Genomic DNA, 23818 nt, shown 5'->3' on the forward strand with positions numbered 1-23818 from the left:
AGGGTAGAAGAGCAATCAATGAAGTCCAAAGCTTGCAAAGATTGTCTTGGAAAATAAGTACTCTAAAGGAATTTAAATAAGTATAAATGGAATTCTCAGGCAGATTTATTTAAGAGTGAATTAATTCTTAAGTGCAATTTCCTTTTTGCTTCCCTTGCATGATTGTCTTTTAGGCTACTTCACTTTCTGCATATGACAATAACAACACATTAATCTCTAAGTTAGAGATGTTCTTCCATAGTGATTATTCCAGCAAGCAACAGGTTAACACATTTAAATGAATGCAAATGAGATGGTAGTTTGTTATTGGCTGAAAGTGCCTCAAAACAGACTAATAGTGATACACAGATGCAACTTTGCATCTGCAGTCTAATTAAAACTAATCTAATTAAATATGGTGCATCTGTAAAGCTGCTTAAGCACTGCAAAGAACACAGAGAATTCCTTTTATAGTTAGAAAGAGCTTCCAAGAGCCAGTGTGTCTGCCATTTCACTTTATTTGGAACCACTTTAATAGCAGGTGAGTAATCAGCAAATAAATTCTCTGTTGCTGTTTTGGAATTGTTCATTCACAGAAGCAGAAGCAGCGATAATATATCCACAGATACATTAGAACAGCAATGGAGACTACATTGACTGGGGGAGGTAATGTCCTTTCATTAGGCAAAATGATACACTTGGAAAAAAGAAAAAAGCTTGAAACCATAAATCATCCTTCATCCTCACTTATTAAGGCAGAACTCAACTCAAAAACCACTTTTGCACATGTAGTTATGTTACTGATGTGAGTTGTCCCCAGAAAAATCAGGTGTGATCAAAACCTTCTCTTGTCAAGGGATTTCTTTTAAAATATTCTTATTACAAAATCCCTTTTTTCCCAGCAAATAAACATTCTACAGACATTGTATTCCGTATGAAAACTTACTGCTCTCAATTGAAATTCTGCCATAAGCGATTCTAGCACTGAGAACTAAAATGGCCACGAGGTAATAAAATAATGTGTATAACCCTCTACCCAGCATACAGCTACAGGCTTTGAGACCAATGTAAAAGAATAAATTCCAGTGTTTTATCTTTTTTCTTTCCCTCTCAAAAAATCAGGTTAGAAACTTCATGTTAGACAACTGTCTTAAAATGCTTATATCAGCAATTCTCAGATGAAAGAAGGTCAAAAGAGGACAAATCTTGATGAAAAGTTCATCAGAACATACTTCCATGAGGCACTACAGCAGACAAAGATACTTGACATATTCCCACCTTAGAGAAACAGCCTGAACTGCCTTGATCTTGTTGCAACCTAAAACCATTATGTTTGTAGAAAGGCAAAGATAGGAAGGTACGGTGCTTGTCAGGAGTCTGAATTCAAGCAGGGTAAAGTGGTTCTCCATATCTCATTGTTTTCCTTCTTTCTCCCCTTCTCAAGGCTCATCAGATTTCTAAAATGTTGAATTCCAATATGTCCTTGACTCTGTGGGACAGGCATGGCTCTGTATTGTTGGAAAATGCTCCACATCAGGCCATGCTTTGTGTTAGAGCAGATTCATGGAATGACAGCATGTAAGAACTATACCGTAGATAGGACTCGCTCCTAGAGGCCAGCAAATTGACTCTTGCTACCATTCTAGATAAAATATTTACTGTGTGAAATAGGCTTGAGCATAGAGCTCTGGAGACTTCTCTTTTCTTGTCTGGTGAGCTATTTATCCCACATAAGCCATACCTAAGCCACTTCTCCCACAGAACAATGTTCCTGAGTCCCTGGCTCCCCCCCTGAGGATTTCTGTATCAGCCTCAGCGAGAAGGATGAGTAGTGCACTCTCCATGCAGTCCAACCTACAACACATAGGCTCTCTCTCTTCTCTATGGGGTGAGATATTTAGGCTGAGTAAGATGCCAGCCATATTATTCCTCCTTTCATGATAGTGCCTTAGCAACTATCCTTATTACAAAATAAAATTGGTGACAACACTATCAGCATTCCCCTTTCCTTCTTTAGCCCCATTGTAGTCCCACTAGTTCCAAGAATGAAAATACAATGTCCAAGTACAAGAGCAGTAGATAAGACAGATAAATCCCATAGTGAAAATTTGGTCTGCTGTTTGAAAAAATGTACATGGAGGGCTCCATTATCAAAAAGAAATCATAAATGACGAAAATTCTCAAAATGGTCCCATTAAAGTAATTTTCTTTGCTGCCTGATGTTTCTAGACAAGTACAGCTCAGATTTGAGTCCTTTCTGTTGTAAATAGTTCCATTAATTTCAGAAAAACTATGCTGAACAATGTTTGTAGGATGATGTCTTGAGGTGAACTTACTAATACACAGGAAAAAAGCATTGCTTGTTTTTGACAGCATTCCTTTAACCTAGGAAAGATAAGTGTGCTGATTCATAGAAAAGGGATGTTTTGGTAAGCCATAACTAATTTTCAAATGAAATGTCAGTCTGAAATTGCTAATCAAATAGTCATTTTCATGGTATTTTTCTATATGCTGGTGTGAGATTTACTCCATTGTAGAGTCTTGCAAAAGGCATCTTTCATAGTTCAAAACCTACATTAAGGTGATGTTTATGTGCTGCACAGGCTGTCACACAGGCCCATGCAGCAGAATGAATATGCCCCTCTGCGAGTATGTGCACTGATGGTTAACAGTACTGTGCACTACACTAAAAAGCCTCAGGGTAACAGGCTTCCAAAAAATTGTGTTTCCTTTCTCCTAAATACGTGACATGAAGAAAAGTTCAAAATGAAAAGCATTTAACTTTATACAAGGGAAATTTTATTCAGATCTACATTTTCTTGATGTTGTATTTTATCGTGGTAGATCATAGATTTCCTAAGGAATGAAAAGGGGACCATGAAATATGTTATTTTTGCATCTTATTTTTGATTTCAGTGCAATTTGGAGCTTTTAGAGTGTGGTACAAACATGTGGCTGTATATATATTGCATTAGGGACATCGCATTTATTTCTTTTACTCTTTACTACATGTGATTTAATTTACTAATTAGTCATTAATTATTTATTGCTTGTATATTTTATTATCTTTATTATTACTCTTGTATTACTTTGATCACTCTTTTCTCCTATAGTTCACTCAATATATAGTACTCATAAACCAAACTGTTTTTATAATGTATGAAGGGTCAGCCACCTGTGAATTCTTTTAATCAGAACAGTGCTTTAAACCACCATAAATATAGAAAGGTAATTTATAGATGGTAAAAAACAGGTAAGATATGAAATACAGTAAGATGGAAATTATTTAAAAAAACCACAGAGGACATCTGATGCAAAGTTTCTAACTTCTAGACTTGAAAGTTAACTATATTGGTGAGCACACCATCTAATAAAATCTGAATCTTAACGCTGTGCTGCCTTTGCTATATTTTCAATAATCAAGGAATGCAGCACGCTAATATTGATTTGCGGAAATTACCTCAGAAGTAAATCTGTGAATATTTTCCTCACTTTCTGATTGTTGAAACTAACATATTACTCTGCAGTACAGCAAAGTAGGACTCATCTGGTCAAATCTCAAAAAGGGTTTCCAGAAACCACTAAACTTATTTTGAGATGACAGTTTGAGTGTTTCTAATCAGACTTGTCATACACTTCTAGATCTGCTAGGTGGTGAGCAGCCTGTCCTTGAGCTGAGGAAAAGGAAGACATCAATTCCCCTTTTCAATGGAGCTTCAGAGACAAAGTTATGACTACACACAGGACCACTACAGTATATCAGAAGTGCAGTTGGCAGAGGTAAAAATAGGCCAATAAATTTTATTGTTACGGTGAAATAGTCCTTCAATAAGAATAAAGTTTTTATCTCCATCACCTGCAATATGCAGTAAGCTTGGAAGGTAGTATTTTTGTGCTGTGACTAGTATTCAACCCATCCCAAATCATAAATAACTTATGTTGGCAGTGTTGTCCCAGGAGACTCTACTAAAGTAAGAGTAGTTATATTTATTCAGGCACATCTTGGTAGAGGTGACACTTGATGAAAGAAGAAATCCTTCCCTGGAGTGAAAACTAAAGGCCATTTACCTCACTGCTGATGGCTTAGAGATCCAATATTTCTGCGGTGGCTTCCACAGATTCAACTGCTGAAGAGTTAAAAATACCACTCCAAAATAAACCCCATTAAACAGCTCTCCGATAAAAAACTTTTAATTATGGCCAACACGTAGACCATATTTTGATTATTAGCCCTTTTATCCCCTTATGAAAGCAGTTTCTGACAAAAAGTGGCTAGTACTTATTTAATTGTCCTCACATGCCTTCAAGTTGAGTCAGCTCATACCAGGAAACAACCTCTGGAAGCCAGCACTGTAACCAATTTTCCTTTGGCTTCTCTCTAAACTTGGCAAAGCTGTGATTTATCCTGGCTTCTCTCAATTGTTGATCCTTATCTGAGGTCACACACAATTCTGCTGCCTGACACTGACACCGCAGGGTCATACACAACACACTTTTCTGACTCTCCTTCCAAAAATGTTTCTTGGTAAACAAGTGTTGTAGTTAGTAGCAGTTAGAAAACCCTTGAGCAGGCATACGAGGCTTTCAGTTCATGGTTTAGTGCAGGAAAATTCAACATATTCATGGGGTGAAGAATGACCACTGACAAGAGACCTGTTACTCTCGAGCAAAAAAACAGCTAGTCTTACCCTCATGACTTCTGCCACTGTGATAAGAAAAAAATAATGTACATTTTACACTACATTAGTCTTGAAGTTACTAAAAAATAAACATCAGTACTCAGTCTGCTTTGCTAAAATGTTAGCTGAAGGCTTTTCACTCCTTAGCAAGCTTTGTGTGAAGTAGAGGGTAAAGTAGAGTAATATTGTTTTATATTTATTTTATTCTTTTTCATCAGAAGTATCCTATGGCAGACAGAAGGCCTGAAGAACGGAGCAGAGACTAGCACTGGCAGGGATCCTTATGCCTCTCTCAGCCATACGTCAAAAAATGTCAGAGGCTTTAACTTTCCTCTTTCTTCCTGTAACTGTATTCTCCATGAAAGTCTTAGCATGGCAAAACCAATTTTTCTTTTGGATAGACAGAAAGTGTAAATGAGAGGAGAAGGTGCTGTAATGAGGGAACCAGGAAAAAGTAAGGAAAAAAGGCAGTAGGTTAAAGATGGTGAGAAGAACTGTAGTTTTAAGACACAAATTGGTTACTGTTTATTTTCAGATCACAGATGTGACCTCTAATGCTTACAAGACATACATCTCGTGAACATGCTCTCTAATAGTAATTCTCAGAACATCAGACCTATTGACACAGAGATTGTGAAGACATATACCATCATTAATGATCATCTGTCTGGTAGAAGCAAATGTTGCACCTTCTTGGAGAAAGAATCACTGAGTATTATTATTTTTTTAGAGTAAAAAAGGCAATTTAAAGTTCACCTAACATCAGGACAGGAACACAGATATGTTACAGCTCTCCATTCTCCACTGCCTAAATGTCAGTACAAACACAATACTGATCCAAAACCCCTTTATCTTCCTTGCTCCATAAAATATTGTGGGAAAGCAGGGAATATCATCATTGCTTTGTTACATCAAGAATCATCACTGGCACTACAGTCTTCTAATGGCTCCCAACCCTCATTCTGACAATGCTGAATGATTAACAAACTGCTGTAATTCAACATCCTCACAATTTGGGTATAGTCTCATTAAGTTTGGGAACTGGATGGTAAGTACAGTCCCCAACAACTATAAGGATGGAAATAATTTAATTTAGTCCTATGTTGACATAAGTGTATTACAGCTTGTCTTCACCACTTACAAAAACCAAACCAAAGCAAAATCAACTTTGAAATAGAGAGGCATTATACCATTTTCTAATCTATTAAAAGTGATCCATCTTAATATACATGGCTGATAGAATGTATGCTCCTGGTACTTTATAATTCCCCCTGACAACAGGGGAAAGATCAAAGAAGTCTGCCCAAACAGAAAACTATCAGTAGCATTGGAGGCAATCCTATAATTTTGCCTGCAAGAATTAAACTGCTGCTGGGGTCCAGCCACTGAAAAAGTCTTGAACCCTGTGATAGCCTGATGCTGACCCGCAGCAGCTTCTCAGCGCCAAAGCTGAAAGGAAAGGAGGAATCGGTGAGGCATCACATCCACTCCCTGCCCATCATGACAGCGCTCCAGTACACCCACCAAACAGCTGAACACTAAAGCTCATGGATGACCTAAACCCAGAAGCAAGCTAAACAACATCATCTGCCAGTATTCTGGCTCCCTCTCAGGCATTGAAAGTGGCACCGCGGTGGTCTGCTTCCCCCTGAGCCAGTAATGCTGGGGAACAGCAGCGGAGACACGCCGATGCAAGGGCTGCTGTACTTTGGAGGAAGCATAAAACCAACGTCCTCAGCTTTCGTGGTGATGAAAGATCCCCTGGGAGTTTCCCAAAAGGATTGTAATGCCTTACAGCCCCATCCAACTCTCATTAAACTAAATTGAAAGAACCTCAATCACTTCTGTGGAAATTGGATGTTTGCAAGGTTGGCCCAAATCCCAAGTGAGGTAATTACGTTCTTCCAACGGCTTCCATTGGAAAATTTCAGTCCACCCCCGTCCCAAATGATCTCAAAGTAGCACTCTACTGATCATTTAAACTAAACAACTGCCCTAAATGCTGTCTTTTTTTGACAACAGTCATGAAAATGTGTGTTGTGATAATAAGCCATGTGACAAAAGAGGGTACAACTCTCAGCAAGAAGCCTACTAAAATGAAATGGAAGGTAAAAAAATTACACTTATATATATGAAGGTCTGAAAAGAAATTTGCAAGTATCACTATATTTGTGTGTGGTACATCTTTAAAATTACATCACTCATAGAGTTACAAACTTTTAAAATAACCTTAGCTAAAGTAAAATTAATTTACATTAAAATATGACTTAATGTAGCAGTTCATCAGGTAAATTGCAGCATGTATTAGAAATGTAAGTGTTTACAGTCTTGATCCTCCAAACCACTTGTGTGTAACAAATTTAATTCCATGCACTATTCAGGAGCTTAAAGGTTAGTACACATTTAAATAATTTACTGGAATAATCCTTTTGAAATTCTAAAATCTGCTGTGTACCATTTCAGTACCTGAACTCAGCCTGCATACCCATGTTATACTTATATGGCTGTATCAAGTAAGAATGTACTTCTGTTGCCTCTTATGTTATTTACAGGAGTAGTGTAGGTCAGTCAAGAAAAAGACTTGAAAACAAGAAAAAACTTGTTCACCAATTTGCACTCATCCTGCACTGCAGGGTTCAGCTAGCGTTGCTATGCCATCAGGGATTTGGTATCACAAATTATTTTACCTCTTGTAGATGCAATTCAGGCTATTGGTTGTTTGTTTTTAAAGAGCGTATATTTTCTGTTCCTTTTCTACCAGGAATTACTGAGATAAATATTCAGTTCAACAGGATAAAAATGCTTCTTGTCATTATCATTATGAAATTATAGCTAGTTTTCTTATTCTAGGTGGCAGTGAGAAGTAGGAACGATGTTGGACAGATCCAGGCACTTTGCAGAATCAAAGCCCAGCTGTCAGTACGTTTCTAACAAAAATGAGCTGTTGTGAATCAAGGGTGTTGCCCAGTTTAAACACTTCAGTTAATGCATTAAACTGAATATAAAAGAGATTTTTCTAAATAGTTTCCCTCTTTCATTTTGTTTTCTCCTACATACCCATATTTATATCAAGAAAAGCAGTGTGCATAAATACTTTTGTATTGTTCAATGACTGTTAAATAAATGCATGGCTGTTTTAGAATAGTAAAGTTGATTTTGACATTTTTTCATGCTATGTTATCATCATTAATGTTATGTCCTGAGTTCAGGTAACACCAAGCTTTCTTGTTTGCCCACTACTCCTCTCCATCCCCCATACTATTTTCTGTCATCTTGGCCACCTCACTGTCCTAGGACTTAAAACTCATCAGTAATTTTTTCATGAGGGAAGGAAGTTTAGAAATTGCAATTCTGGAACAGTTTCCTATAAAGTGATTACCACCACTGGGTTGTAATCTAAAATGCTACGGTAGACTGAAATTTATGAATAGCAAGCTTGCCTTATCTTCTTCTGTCCTCCTTCCCTTGCTCGTGCTACAAGTAAATCTGCACCCATGGCATATTACAAACAACTGACTCTAGGGCACAGATCTGAAATGCTATATTCCAGCTTAGAGCATGTGTTTGCTGAAAATTGGGTACTGAGGTCTTAGAAAACATGATAAAATAGCTGTCTTTGGAGGAGGTGAGGTTTGAAATCTAAAGAAGAAACAAGACTGAATGTTGGATTAGCAAGTATGCTGCTCATGCCAATTTTTTCATGTGAGTTCTGGCTAGGATAAAAGTTTTAATAAGTACATAAATGAAATAACACACAAGAAAAACAGGAAATGCAATGAGCTTTGGTAAGGAAGGATCATAAAAGTACCTGTAAGAAACGTACAGAAATTATTATCAACATTGTTGACTATGTGAAGAATGTGTTGCCTCTCTATAAACTGTTTCAAGTAAAAAAAATACCTGATGCCTGTCCTAATCCTGGAGGTTTCCTCCCCACTGGGGCACACCCATATGGGTGATGCTCTAGGGAGAAAGCTTCTCATGTGGAAATGTCTTTCAATTCTATTGCCAGCTCATCAGCTTGAGGATACACTTTCTCCCTTCTTCTTCAAGGAGCTGCCACCCCTATTCCACTGTGTCAAATGGTTTGTGTGACTGCTTCGAAGTCGCAACATGTAGGAGCTGCCAGCAAAGGCTGAGGAATATCATTCAGGCTGCAGCCTAAAATACCAAAGTTTCTGGTCTTCCTGAGACTAAAGCTGGAAAACTAATGTGGATCTGCCTTTTCTGCAGAAGTAGCTAGGCAAGAAATGCAGGATTCATGGGGTCAGATTCTGTAGCCTACTGTGGGACATTTGTTTAAGAGTAAGGAGTCCTAAGTACCCACTGTTGTTTGCTTATTTTGTCCAACGGCATTTGACAGCAAAATGCATCTGCTGCCCTTCAGTCAGCTCTCTGGTCCAGTGAGTCCCTTTGTTCTTCATCAGATTGTACACCAGCACCATTTCAATCACACCTCCCTCCATTTTTGCCTTCTGGATAAAGCTGGGCCTCTTCTTTCTGCATCATTCTGAAGAGAACTGTGGCATTTAACTCAGATTTGTGAATTTGACTCCCAGAGTCTAGTTCCTAAAAGCTAAGTGTAGAAACCCTGAACATTTCTGGAGCTCCTTTTTAGATGTGGGTTGAAATGCCTTTTCCATTTGATAGAACAAACCTCATTTTTCATTTTGGTGGCTCTTGCTGCAATAGGGAAGCAGTGCCAGCTACAGTACTGAAACATGCCCCCAGATGATATAGGGGCTGCGAGCAAATTAGGGAGCTCTTGCTGAAGTTGATAATTAAGATTAGATTCAGATTCAGAAACCTGCACAGGAGTAGGCAGATGGCTCGCTCAGCTGCCAGCTGGAACTCAGCCTTCATAAGGCAGTCATTCAAGTTCAGCAGCACAGCTTCCTTCTGTGGAGTCAGAGCAAAGTCTACCCATACTAAGATCCTTCTGAAGATTTGAGGCCACCTTCACAGCTCTTGCAAACTGGCTGCGTGTTCTGGAAGCAGCAGAGATTTTCAGAGCTAGACCAGTTCATAATCTCACTTGAAATACAAGCCAAGACTAAAAAGATAAAAGGAATGCAAGGAAAGATGCTATGGACTTACAGAATTCCTGAAAGCTCCTGGTGGTTGCCAGTGGCTTAGTATTTCACCCACCTTGGCAATCTGGTATCGATGACCAGATACCTTAAATGCTTCATGTATCAATAAAGGAATTCTTATCTCTTTAAAAAAGTTTAAACACTTTAAAAAGAATATATCTACCAAAATAAGGAGGGTATTATATATTTATAATCACTCAGGGAAGACTTTAGTTTGTATAATTCTCAGCAATAAACTCGCCTTGTTCTATGTAGAATAGTTAATAATAACAACAAAGAATGACATTCTATTCTTCAACTGTGCCAACTTACAAGAGTGTCTCAGAATCACAGAGGTGCAATTATCTACTCTTGGTTCTTATAAAAATGCAAGAGAATATCTTCTAGCTTACCACAATGCCTAGGCACAAGTAGCTGAGGTAAGGATGCAATATCGATCTTAACAGTGATTCCTATATTTTCATTGCCCATTTATACCATACTTTTAAAAAGCAAATCTATTAACCATAGTCCCAAGTGCTTTTTTTCTTTTATGCAGTACACTGCTGAGCATCAATCTTTAAATGTATTCTCAATTTTAAGTTCAGAACAATTGTTCCATGAACTCTCATTTTCAGAGTGAGATTACAAAGTGAATTATAACAGATAATGGGTAATTTCTGTAGACACTTCATCTGCAGGTAAGTTTGAAAAAGACTAGCAAAGATTGTGTTTATTTTATGCATGTAAACATAATTTTAGTGCTCTTTCTCTCATGCAAAGTAATGAAATTTTAAGATACATTCCCAGTACTGAAAGGAAGCTAGCAACCATGTTCAGTTTTCTGCTTGTAAATTGAATTCTCTACTCAATTTATAAGGCACTGGCACAACTTGACATATCTATAGTGCAATAAAATACCTACCAGAGTCATTGTAACATATGAAATAATAATCATAGTGATATGCTAGATGAGACTCTTGGGGGTACTCTAGCACCCCTTTTCAAAACCCTGTCACCAAACCAAAGGTAGGTTCTCTCCCCTGTTTCTGCTATAGATGAATTTTATCCCCATGGCTGTAAAGGTTAATCTGAATGGGGTTTTTTGTTTTCCTATATTTTATTGAAATGTTCTCAGCATCATGTATTTTACAGGAGGACTTGCTTCTCCTTCCCCTTCTTTCAGGTTGTACAACTCAACATGAACTGCTGTTTCTGAAAACGATGTTTCAGACACATGTAATCAATAATGTATAATTCTGTTTGACACTGAGGTTACGGTCCAGTATGCTTCTGGTTAAGAGACAGTATTTCCCTTCAGACTGGACAGTGCACTCTGGAGAAGCAGACATGGGTTTAGCATGCGACAGGCTCCCCCTGTGCTGGGGATGGAGGGTGCTGCAAGTTGTAGGAGTCTGCCCTTTTGATTGCTCCTTTCCTTCTTGGCTTGTCCAAGGAGCCAAGATAAGGGCCAGCATAGGAATAGGGTCCTCAGACCTATGTGCATCAGACGTGTGGGTTGAGCTCACTTTGATGGGAGGGGATGCGTAACCTCCTGGCAAGCGCTTGTGCTTGATGGTGCTGGATCCAGCTATGGTCCACAGCAGCACTTTTGGGTCATGTTAGAGCAGCTCACACCTCTAACAGGTTGAGATTCCTAGCTCAGGGCCATATGAGCCTCAAACTGGCGGCAGTCACAGATCCAAAAGTTTAAGTACAGGACATGTAAAGGGGAACCTATTAGAAGGCATATGAAAATAAATCATGGATTGTGAAATATTTCTTCATGACAGAATCAATCATTGAAATATCAACAGAGTGTAACTCAGGAGGATCTCAGACCACGTGTTACTCCTTCCAGACAAGGATTTTCATCCATGTTCTACTTCCTGAGTTTTTCACTTCTGTTCTTCCACTTCTCAGTATCTGTTTAGATACTTTGGATTTAAAAGCTGTATTTTCAGAGTCCTAATTTCAAGCATTCAAAATATGATGGACCCCTAAAAATAATGAAGGTATTTTCATATGATGAGTTTATAAAACAGCAGAGTTAAATTGTTTTTCTTTGTCTCATTATTTTTGTGTCTTCTGGATGTGTGTGGGTAATACTTTCAAGCTTTTGCCTACCAGCAGGTGATCTAGAAACTTTTATTTAATGAGAAAAAAATAATGCTTAAGTTCTCATGTAATCACTGAACTCTGGACTGGGGACAAAACAAAGTAACCTGAAATTTGCATTTAAATTGCTATATTTAGAAATAATGATTTCTCCCCTGTCTATTATTGTACTGTAATAGCTCTTTCTTGTACTTGTTCTGTATTCCAAAATAAATCTTTATTTCTCATTTCCCCTGTTTCTTCCCCAGTGTAAAGCTGCATGTATTTGCTTGGCATGAGAAACTGCCAACGATTTGATGATAGAAAGAGAACTAAAATGACTTGAATTCATGCCTTCCTTCTTCCACCAGCCCTGTTCTTCAGAGTCTCCTGAACATCGAGAAACTTCTTTCTTTATTCTCATTTAAATCTCTCCTTACAAATCCTCTTTGCCGGGATACTTAAATAGAGTTTGACAATGTCAGACTGCTCCTAAGCTGAGATGACTCGTATTGACAAATATATGTGTGTGTATATATATATATATGAACATATTCTCATTTATTATTCTCATTTAAATCTCTCCTTACAAATCCTCTTTGCCGGGATACTTAAATAGAGTTTGACAATGTCAGACTGCTCCTAAGCTGAGATGACTCGTATTGACAAATATATGTGTGTGTATATATATATATATGAACATAGGTACACATAGTCCTCACTTTCTGCAGGCAGGCAGAAAATTCCTTGCCTTATATTTAGACATGAAGGTCTCTGAAGCAGAGACTCAATTTTTTTCCTGCTAACCTAAGAAGATCTAAGGCAATGACTAACATTGGTATGTGCCATGGAAATACAAAAAATAGCTGTTGCTGAGAACTTTATTCTGATTTTACGGTATTTCTCTCTCTCTATTAATCCAGTTTTGAAATCTGAAAAGATTCTATTATCAGCATTTTACTTCTTTTTTATGAACTTAGAAAAGAACTTGCCCTCTCCTCCCTGTGAGGTGACACCTGTACTGCAGGAACCATTAGAAGAAGCAGTGAAATGAACAGCCTGAATTTATTTTCTGCAAATGATCAAGCTGGCAGCTCCATAAAAAATACGTTTCAGGAAGACCCCATGCACAAAATCCTCAATTGTCTAATAACAAACAAAATTCAATAATATCTTCCTGATAATCTTGATGCCAAATAAGAATGAAAAAAAAAGAAAAAAGAAATGAACTTCTTTGCTATTTATAAAGGGTAATAAGAACTCTTAATACAACCTCAGCTGGTCAATCGAGAAAGGCAGAAGGGCAGAACAGCAGAGACCAGCAGGGAGAAAGAAATTATGAGGTGTGTCTAGAGTGACTGCTGAATGCTGAAACTTTAACTTAAATGGCTAAATATATAAATCCAGAATTATTTTATTTGTTAATTTACTGAAAGATATCTACAACTCTGTTCTTCAGCTTACTAAGCAACTATTTAGAATTAACCCAGACCTGGGTCTTACAGTTATTTTTACATTTTTTATTAGTTTCCTCTACAGCCTCCAGTCCCATTTTGTTTTGACAGTTACTCATTAAACCTAGGGGAGGTACATAAACCTTTCTCTGAATATCTGCAAACAGAATGTGAAACAAGTCTGCACAGAACATTGGGTTTTAGACTGAATCATCACACAGTTTTGAGCTCCTGGTTTGGGGGATTATCAGTCACCTGTACACGATTAATCAAATTTAGGGGTTTTGAGCACCAGCTACTGAGGCCAAATGGAGCTGCAAGCCAGCCAAACATTTCAGAGTAAGGTTGGTAGGGAAGTGTAACTTTTTATTCAATTACAATGTAAGACAGCAAAGAGCATTAGAAATATGCAATAACTTCCTGTTAAAGAGGTAATGATAGTATCCTGCATTCAATAGATTCAGCTATTACAGCTATTCAAGATTATATGAGGAGCATTAACAGAGTATCATTATTCAGTCAGATGTATGCTGGAATTTAATTGGATTTTTGCTGTTTTATTTACCTTGCTGGCAGAATGAGGTCTTCTGTTCACACAGGAATGTGTTCTTAGGAAATACATCAAGATCACTTTGATTTTACAAAGATGCTTATTAAGTAAACTAATACTGATTGATGTTAAGTTTTAATTTTCTGTGGTTAGTGTCAGTATCTTGATATTTAAAGCCTCTGCCCAAAAGCTGTTGCTGTCTTTCATTGCCTTAGTCTTGCTAGAACTCGCTTACTGTAAATGCATGGCAGATATTTTCCTAGCTTCTAGACAAAGGCCCAGATGGAAGATCAGTGAGAGGGAGGAAGGAAAGAATCAACGTATCTTATAAAGTCTTTTAATGCAATTTTGTTTTCAGATGTGCAAGTGCCTTTTTATCTGCTTTGTTTTACCCCCTTTTTCAGGTGTTGGAATTACTGTGTTTAAAATGCAAAGTGTAAAAGCAGAGATGGTGCCTTTTTTCTTCTTCTGGTAAACAGCTTAAAAATTCTGCAGATTAAAGATAAACCAGGATAGAAAGTATAGGAACCAATTAAGATAGAGTGACTTTTATACACAGTGCAGCTATAGAAAAACAACTGTACTGTGATTATGCAAATCAGCCACTCACAACCAAAATGCAGGGATTTACATAACGGAGAAGAAAATTCTTCACAGTTATGCCTCAGTAACCTTACAGGATTTTTGCACTTTAATGGTATGACTCATTGTAATAAAGCGATCCTACGTGCTTCACCCAGAATGAAATATATGTTAGGACATTGCCATTCTGAATGATTTGTGTGGTTTTGGAAGCCTGCACGTTCCTTCCACAAAAAGTGGGGTATGTTCAAGTTTAAAGAGATACAAATCAATGAAAAAAACAGAATTTCTGCTTGTATCAATGAAAATTTTAACTGGGTTTACATATTGTATCACTGCTATTGTAATAAATGTATACTAATACAAATGAGCCTTCTGTTCTTCTTGGAACTTTTATTTCCTCATTCTATTAAATTAATCTGGTTTTGATAAAGTAAGACTTCTCTGGTGCATAGATTACAGGAAGAAACATCAGTGCAATTTAAATAGCCCAGACCCTACTTTGGAGTTTTGCAAAGTGAAATCTTAATGGGAATCCTGATATTTTTAGCTAGTTAAGTATGTCTAGACTGTTTAACTTGTGACTTCTATGTATTCTACAAAACATTTTTTTAAACAGATGACTGTTCTATTATAAGCCACATGGAAGGAATGATACATATTCAGCTCAGTGTAACTTACAGTACCTTTGTTTTTGAAATCTTGTATTCCTCTATGGTAGTATTGTTGTGTTTTTTTTTTTTTTTTTAAATAAGCATGACTTGATATTATGTAATTTCTATGACAAACCAGAAAGAGGAGACTATATAAATTAGCCCCTCCAAGGGCAGGGCTTTTTTATCACTCAAGCCGAGCTGATTGCAGGTGAGCTTTCTCACAATATGGGCACATTCTATCCTATTATATATTCACTAAATCATGATGGCTTATTTTCCTTCTGCAGACATCTTAGGCAGAGGCAACTAAAACATTTAGTTATTTCTCTCTTGCACACAGGCAACAGAGGACTGAAAAAAAATAATTCTCTCCCATTAACCACTAAGCTTTCAAAGTCTTCCCTGTCACGTGGGGATGAACAGGAGACTTCTGGAAGTTTTAAACGAGAAAGTACATGAACTAGAAACAGGCCTATCACTGATCTGCAGAGATGAGAGAACCTGCTGACTGTGCCATTCCTCCGCCACGTGGAAGACCTGAACCCAGGTCTTCAGCTTGAATCTACCAGAGGAAAAACCTGGTCCAGGATCCAAGTATCTGTGCTGTCTCAATGCTGCCCATACACCATCTTTATTTTCTCTCAGATGGCAAGAAATTCCCAGAAAGACACTATAAAAATGATTTGGTTGGAACAAATTTACATTCTTCTCTGTTGTAAGAGAGATTCTCAAAAAAATTTGCTACCAGCTGTAAGAGGTAAGGTCTGGCAACTTTTCTACCACTATTAAATCCTCAGCTTTGCAATAGGCTACCACCACCTCGCTGACAACGCCCTACTGACAAAACAAACTATAAGGAAATGCTATAACCTTCTAGTAGGTTAATGAGGTCTCCTCTTCCCTCCCACCCCCAATATTTTGGAGACAACCCACTTAGATTTATTTAGTGACCTGTTTGTGTTAGTTTATAAATGACAAACACATTTAGAGCTGTTAATTACTGCCCATTCACATAGTATTTGCTACTGTTCTTAATGCGGAAAAACGAAAGTTATTTGGGATATAAAACGCTCCAACATGTCAGTGGCACAAGAAAACGTTTCAAATGCTGACTGTTTCTCCCTAAAAGTCTTGTATTTTCTTTTTTTCGTCTTCTTTTTCTTCTTGTAGTTTTGTTTTTTCCCATGATATCATCAGGCAATTTCATTTCAGGATGGTCTGCACTGGACTGTGCAGATTCCCAAACTAATGACATACGGACTTCTTACCACTGTAACACCTCTATTCTCGCAAGTGAGAATTTCGAGTGACAGAGCAAAGCTGTTTGCTATCAATTTTGCAAAACCCACATCTGCCAGATTGCCAAGATCCATTTCAGAGATAAAAAATCGATTAATATTCTAATTTGTTATCTGTCTTAATCAGTCACATGTTTCTTTATACAAATGATAAACTTCTAAAAATGAAAACTCTACAGATGTTAAAATGCTTCCCTGAAAATATTTTATATTTACTAATTCTTCTGAAGTAAAAATTCTTAAAGATTAAATGTCTCTCTAAAACCTTCTATTAAAATACGCATACAGACAGTGCCTTCACCTTCTTGTCTACAAAAGTGCAAAAATTATCTGCTTGTATGATTAGGTAATTTTTCTGTCAAGAGCAAAATATTATATGAAGCTACATTGACAATGTTGAATTAGTTGGGTATTTAATACCGATGTATGCATACTAAAACATACCAAAAAAGTTCAAGACCCCTAGGAATATAACTGAGTGTAAAAAGCTAATGCTTATAGTTTTTACAAATGTAAACAAATTGAAGCCTCAGCTTTGAATTAATACTTTCTAGCACAGAACAAAAGAACCCTGCTGACTTTAACCCTTTTGACTTCACAGAAATATACATTGGTATGTTTAAATTACTCTGTATAGGTACAGGAACTCATGCAAGTAATGTTCAATGGTTGATCTAACAGAATTACTGAGTGGGAAAAGCATGGCTATCTTCATACGTTGCTCATGTATTAGAGCTATTTTCTTGTTAAAAAGGCATTTTCCCACTTTTTCTATATTTTCTAATCCGCAAAGATAGAAAGTTTCCTTACTTTCTGAATATTTATGAGTTCTGGCCAAGGTTTGCTTTAAGGTATTATGCTCATGCATATTTATCAGAAACATGAAACCATGTTACTGTTAGGAAATATTTTGGCTATCGGTCCCACAGCCACCATGAAGTTCTGCCATTCCAGTTTTGATGATTCAGCAATAATTCATCAGTAAAAATTACCAAGACAATCTGACATAACAAGAATAGACTCAAATTACATATGAGTTAGACCCTATTTTTGCTATTCCAATGAATTTTGAGGAGCTTACTAAACCAGGTTTATCTTCTGATTTTTCTATTTTTGTCTAGAAAACATTTAGTTCACTGTCTAAATACATGACAAAGAAGAAAATGTCAAGTTAAATCTAATCTGCCGACAGGAGCTTTTTAATCAATCAAGTTTTACTTACGTGGAATTTTGTTCAGTTCATTCATGAACTTCTCTTTTAACTTAGAAAATGCATCTTCTTTTCCTCCCCCTCCTCCGGGACTGGCTGGCTCGGTGACATTACTTGGAGGGGCTGCTGCTACTGTGGTAGCTGGCGGTGCTGCCAGGGCCTCATGATGACTTTCACTCACCATTTTAACCCCTGGATAAGCTGTTGGAACAAAAAAAAAACACAACAAAACCCCAAAAGATAATATTTAGATCATTGAAATGGATCTCTCATCAGTAAAAGACTAAAGAGGCAGAATATCACCTGGTCCTCATGCTTACTAATGTGACTACATCAGCATATTGCTTCATGTTCTTCATACAATAATTATTGGACAAGAAAGAAAAGTCTTTTGCAGGGTTAATTTCAGCCAGAATAATTTCATTGCTGAGAGTTCTTCTCCAACAGTGTTGCATTTTGAACTGCTGAATTTGAAGCCTCGAAATTCCTGTAAAACTCTCATGCAGATTTATGGTTTGCTCTTCAATTTTGAAAGTATAAGCAAATTGGGTAATAACTGCTCCCTATGTGCAAATTTCACAGTGTATTTACAGAATTGTTTTTCTGTGAGAGTTACAGAGGTGTGGATCATAGTCAAAGCTTTTATATATAATAAATTAAGTGATATGGATATAATAAAAACACTTCAAGATTTCCTGTCAAAGTATTAACCTATTGTTTCCTATTTAAGCAAGTTGTAAATTAAACAGAAATTGATTTGCATCCATTTTTATCTTCACTTATTGAAGGCAATTTTCCTTCCAGTTATTTCATGTGACATTTGCTACTGACAATATTCTCTTAAATTATTCAGATGTCTCATTGGTGTATTCATGGACCTACGACATCTGAAGGGTATTAAATGGAGCCATATTGAAATATCTCAGAGGCTGTCACAAACAAAATCCCACATCAACATATTTTTAATTTCATGTTATTTAACGGGCATTTTGGAAAACCTTTACTTGAGCGTACATTATAAAGCAAAGAATTCTGGGCCAGTGGGGTGAAGGTGAGATGATATGCACAAAGCAATTTCAATGTCACAAGAAGGTTGGCTGAAATGATTATATTGGTTTTGAACACATTGTTCTGGTTTTCTGCCGCATCCTAAATATCACTGATCTGAATAATCATTCTGTTTTTCTTCAGAAAACCAGAGGGAGAAATGGTTTGAAAGAGAACAAACATTCATTATTGCTCTGAGTGTACAATTGCTCTCAGCCCCAAAAGACATTTGGCCTTTGACTTTTTGCTGAGAAATTTAAACATCACCATAGGAAAAAAAGACAAGACATCCAAATTAAAGGGGCATAAGAGCATCTGACTGCATGCAATATGATGAATCATGAGCTTTCCTGCCTTACGTGACCATTTTCATGGATGTTGCTGAGAGTGCTTAAATCACTAAGTCAAGACGAGAATTGGCTTTTTGTCCTTCAACTTCACTACTACGAGCCTGCAGTCACGAAGACCTTGGAGGCACAGACCTGACTGCTGGCAGAATGAACCTTTTGAAATCACCCTCACCATTCATGTCATTAAACAGGGGTTTGCATGCAAGTGTAGTCTGGAATAAAAGCAATTCTCCAATACTGTCATCCAATGAAAAAGACTTTAAGTCAATAGTGGGTTGGTCTTGTTCTGAAGAAGCAATTTAGTGACTATTTCGCAGCAATTTTATTGATGCAGCACTGAATGAGGCAGTATTCCCTGCCTGCCCATCACTTTTGCCTTTGCCCTCACGGTCCCTAGCCTAATATAAAATCATGTTGATGTTGACACAGAATATGTATATGATACAGCTCTATAAATATTTCATAAGCATGCAGTCTTATCTATTTGCTTGTAACAACATGGGATCAGTTCACTATTTAAAGCAGACTGAAGTCGATGGAAAGATTCCAGTTAATAACCATGAACCTTGGCTCAAGCCCAATGTCTGCGAAGATTTCCCCACTTACCTCTCAAAATAACAATTGGGAAAAACATGTAGTGCATAATTTGGGTAGTATGAAATAACGTGCCAGCTATTCCAGACTATAAGACTTTTTCCATATGCTCTGATGAATGCCAAATACTATGAAGCAAAACATGCAGAGCCATCAGCTATAAACATTAGTGCTGTTTTATGTTATAGCATTTTGTCAATGAATGTCAGTTAAATCAGAAGAAAAGTTGTATGATATATCATAATTAAATCGAAATTAAATTGCTTAATTATAATATATTGCTTAATTATTTCAGGCCTGGCAGTTGACTATTTTATTTTGTAATGGAAGACACAATTTGCAGTGATGACTTTCAGCTAATTAAAAATTACAGCAAATGTAATTTATTTGCTTCCAGTTTTGGAGCTATATTTTGAAAATATATTAGGAGAAGAAATATGAAATGTTACATTTTCATTTATTTTAAAAAAGGAAAAAACCAGAGTATTCCTCTGTACTCCAGGAACAATCCTCGGTAGAGTGTTAGTGCAGTTAGAGGTCACTACATGTAATGAGGCATGCCCAAATGCTTTGAGACTTGCTACAGAGCCTTCGACCTTTACACGCCAGTGACACTGTCCTGATAATTTAAAAAGGTGCGAAGGGGCTGAAAAAGAATCTTGTCTCAGAAAAAGCTTTCTGCAATGAAGAATTTTCTGAAGAGCACGTGCCCACTCCCTTATTGAGATAACATCTGATGGCTTCTATTATTGTAAGGCTACAGCTTTCCACAATAATGGTATAAACACTGTGGAATTATTAGAGACTGCAGAGTACTGAATAATTAGATTTCAATTGGCCTTTTACAAAAAGGGGTGGTACTTTAATGCTGCAGTGCACCACTGAAGGTAAAGATCTACAAAATACTAGGAGATTATCTGCCATTTATGAAATGGCAGTTGCAAGCTAAAATTTCTTATAGGTTAAAAAAATTAAATGTCATAAAATTCCATTATGATTTCCAGTTCAGTGTTCAATACAATGATTATACTGCTAGGTATGAAACACTACATGTTGCATGTGCAACGTGCAGTCATAAATAAGAGTACATTTGCAGTTATAAATAAAAGTACAATTTTATTTACATACTTTTATAAAACACAGCACAGACTGTATTCCCTGAGCATGCTGATTCTTTGGTATACCACTCCCCATCCATAGTAGTGCCATACAATCATTGTAAGACAGATGTAAAACAAAACAATGAACAAATACGTGGAATGCTTCAAAGTAATGCTTGTTGTCTTTATACAGAAGCATCAAGAGTTGACTGAAAATCCAGAGATGATGATTTGAAACCTTGAGGAGGTTTAACAGTAAGACTTAGAGTCTTACAGTTCCCTGTGCAAAAAAACCTGACTAAAATGAGTATCAGCTCAAACTTCTACAGAATTTCTACAGAATTTCCTCTGAAAAGGAATCATAAATACTATACAAATGCACTGTGGAGATTAACAAGAACCTTTGCAGAAGTACAAAGCATTAGCTAACTGCCTAGTGTGCTGGTATGGATCGTCATGGTGACAGTCCTGTTGGAATGCATCTTGTAAGAATCCTGTTGGAATGCATCTCTATAAGTAGCAACTACTACTAAGAGAGGAGTAAAGAAGAAGATGGATGCTTCAAATATGGATGATTACAGAGCATGGAGTAGCCTCTGGAAATAAGGCCTGAAAACATGTGTTCCAGGGGCAACAGACTCTCTTTGCAAACATTCAGACATATCCAAAGTAAGATGTGGACAACCTTGGTGGGACTAATCCAATGGGAACTTTTTGTTTGTTTTACATTCTTTTTGAAAAATAAACTGAATAGTGAGAAAATGAATGAGAGAGATGTAGGATGTTCACAGCTATTCACATGGAAAGGGCATCTTCAGGATTCAGAATGAGAGAAAACTCAGAGTAGTTTATCATCTTCTGGCAAATCATGGGGAGATTTTAGATAGAATAAAAACCCCCCACCAAAACCAACAAAGGCCAAAGGGCAAAAAGCAAATCTGTACAGTTTCTGTAGAGTTAAATTACAGCAGGTATACTACAGCAGCTGCTGAAGGACTTAGGGAACACTTAATCCCATGGAAATAAAATTGGTGCCGTTGCTCTGTCATGGTGCATTTCAAACAATTTAATTTTTCTCACTCCTCTTATTTGCTGAATACAAACTGGGTGGAGTGAGAGAGCAAATAGGTCAGACATCCCATGCTGTCTAAATCATTCCCTCCCAATGAGAAATTTTCTGGAAAGTGTCCTTTTACCTTGCTGCCTCTCTATTTTTTCTGCCATACTAAAAATTAAAATCAACAAAATTATCCAAAACATAAAAATATAGTGCAAATATAAGTAATTGTACAAGTTTTCAGAAGTAATTGCCACTGTAGTAGAGCTGGTCACTGCACCTCAATAAGCCTGCAAAGTTGCAAATTGGGATCTATACTGTCAAATGATATTTCCTGGACAGCTTAGCTGTTCAGCATCCCAAACCTGTTCACTTCAGCAGTTACATCCAGCTTGGAATGTAATCACAAAACTTATCCAAGAAAGAAAAAAAATCACATGTTAACATCAGTTCTGTTCCTCTATCTTTTTTTTTTTTTTTTTTACAGCTCCTGTGCACTGAAAGAGAAAGAAACGATGAGCTTTCAGTGCTGGTATGTCCAGGGTAAGTGTGCAGTGTTACCAGAGAAAGTCTTGACACCACACTGAAAATTTACCCGATTCCATTAGACTGGTTTTGATGAAATTAATTCATCATTAAGAAGATGGGAACATTACCAGAATGTCTAAAGATACCTACAATAAGCGATCTCTTCCTAGATTTAAGTATTCTGGGATGTTAATAATACATTTTTTACTCATTCATCTTCCTGTTAATGAAATACGCTATCTTTCTAGCTTCAGTAATGGACATTTATTTTAAAAGACAAGCTCAGAAAAGAGACTTTCTTGGCTTTTTATAAAGATGGGTCTGTAACTACATTTTCAGAAGAATGGAAGGTCACGGTAAAGATGTCATATCAAAACAGCCTTTTCACCACTACCACAAAGGCTTACAATGCAATCCAGATTTAGTACTGCTTTAGAGAAGGTACATGAAAGGCCCAGCATTTCATGGGGAAAAACAGTCCTGATGAAGAACCCTGGTGGGGGAATTCAGGTGTTCTGTCTGTGCTGCTACTGATGCACAAGAAATGTCCCAGCAAACCCCCCCCAGAATCACCCCTGCGCCTTTTTTAGTGGAGGAGAGACATTTCTCCTGCTGCCATATGTGAAATCAGTTGATGCTTTCTAGATGCCAGCTGTACATGAGCTCTTTAAAACTCTCTTCCAATGTTTGTTACTAATACCCTACCAATAGTTTCATTGGCTTGACTGAAACAACAAGATGAAGCACCTAAAGCTCTCCCCAAAAGCCCATGGCAACTTAAATGCTCAGTTTTTGAAATGCGTCTCCTCCCAAAGGAGTATCACTGGTCCTGCAGCAGGATGGAGGAACACGGTGTTGCAGATAGGAAGAGGACTAAGAGGTGGCAAGTCAGTAGGGATAAGGATCCCACATACATGGAAGGGGACATGCCTGAGCCCAAGCTTAAGCAAGTGTGGGGGTAGGACAGCAGTCACGTACCAAGTCAGGCAGAAGTGCTGCAACTGCAAGGTAGCAGAGATGAGAGGAGCTTGGCAAGAACATTTTTGACAGTTAAGTCAAAATTGCTAGTGAGGCTGAGATATCTACAGCACAGTCCTGGACCAGGTAACAAATCTTCCCAATATTAGACATGAGCTCAGTATCAATCACTGGAATTTGGTTAAAAAAGGAACAAATACTTTTAGAAAAACAACTGAAAGACACTAACTTGATGGCCAAATCCAAATTCATTGTAATGAGAAAATGAAATATTGTAAGATTTCCAGTCTAAAATTCACACTCAAAACCTATTATCTGAGTTATACCCAAATAATATCCAAATCTTTGTGTACTTTTCTTATTTCGCTTTTAAAATTCACTGTATACCTCATAAACATTGAATATATGGAGAATAAGCATATAATAGTTCACGGTTCTTGTCACAATAAACACATTTTATTTAACTGAAATCATCACAATGTATGATTTCATCTCTAAGCATGTTTCAAAGCTAACTATACAATGTCATAGAAAATGATCTGCCCAGTGGAGACCAAATCATCTGAGTATTTTGGGAGGGATATGGA

General features: G+C 37.1%; 1 protein-coding gene across 3 annotated transcripts in view; it reads right to left on the reverse strand.

Moving 5' to 3' along the window:
- The window catches only part of SYT1 (synaptotagmin 1), a 273905-nt gene that overhangs the window by 114649 nt on the left and 135438 nt on the right, over positions 1 to 23818 (reverse strand). For all 3 annotated transcript variants that reach the window (XM_014964042.1, XM_014964043.1, XM_014964041.1), the window contains one exon: positions 17590 to 17778. In XM_014964042.1, the coding sequence (XP_014819528.1) occupies positions 17590 to 17761 (172 nt within the window). In that variant the 5' untranslated portion in view covers positions 17762 to 17778. The remainder of the gene's footprint in view (positions 1 to 17589; positions 17779 to 23818) is intronic.

This window comes from Calidris pugnax, unplaced genomic scaffold (genome assembly GCF_001431845.1).
Source record: "Calidris pugnax isolate Ruff unplaced genomic scaffold, ASM143184v1 scaffold44, whole genome shotgun sequence".
Taxonomy (NCBI): domain Eukaryota; kingdom Metazoa; phylum Chordata; class Aves; order Charadriiformes; family Scolopacidae; genus Calidris; species Calidris pugnax.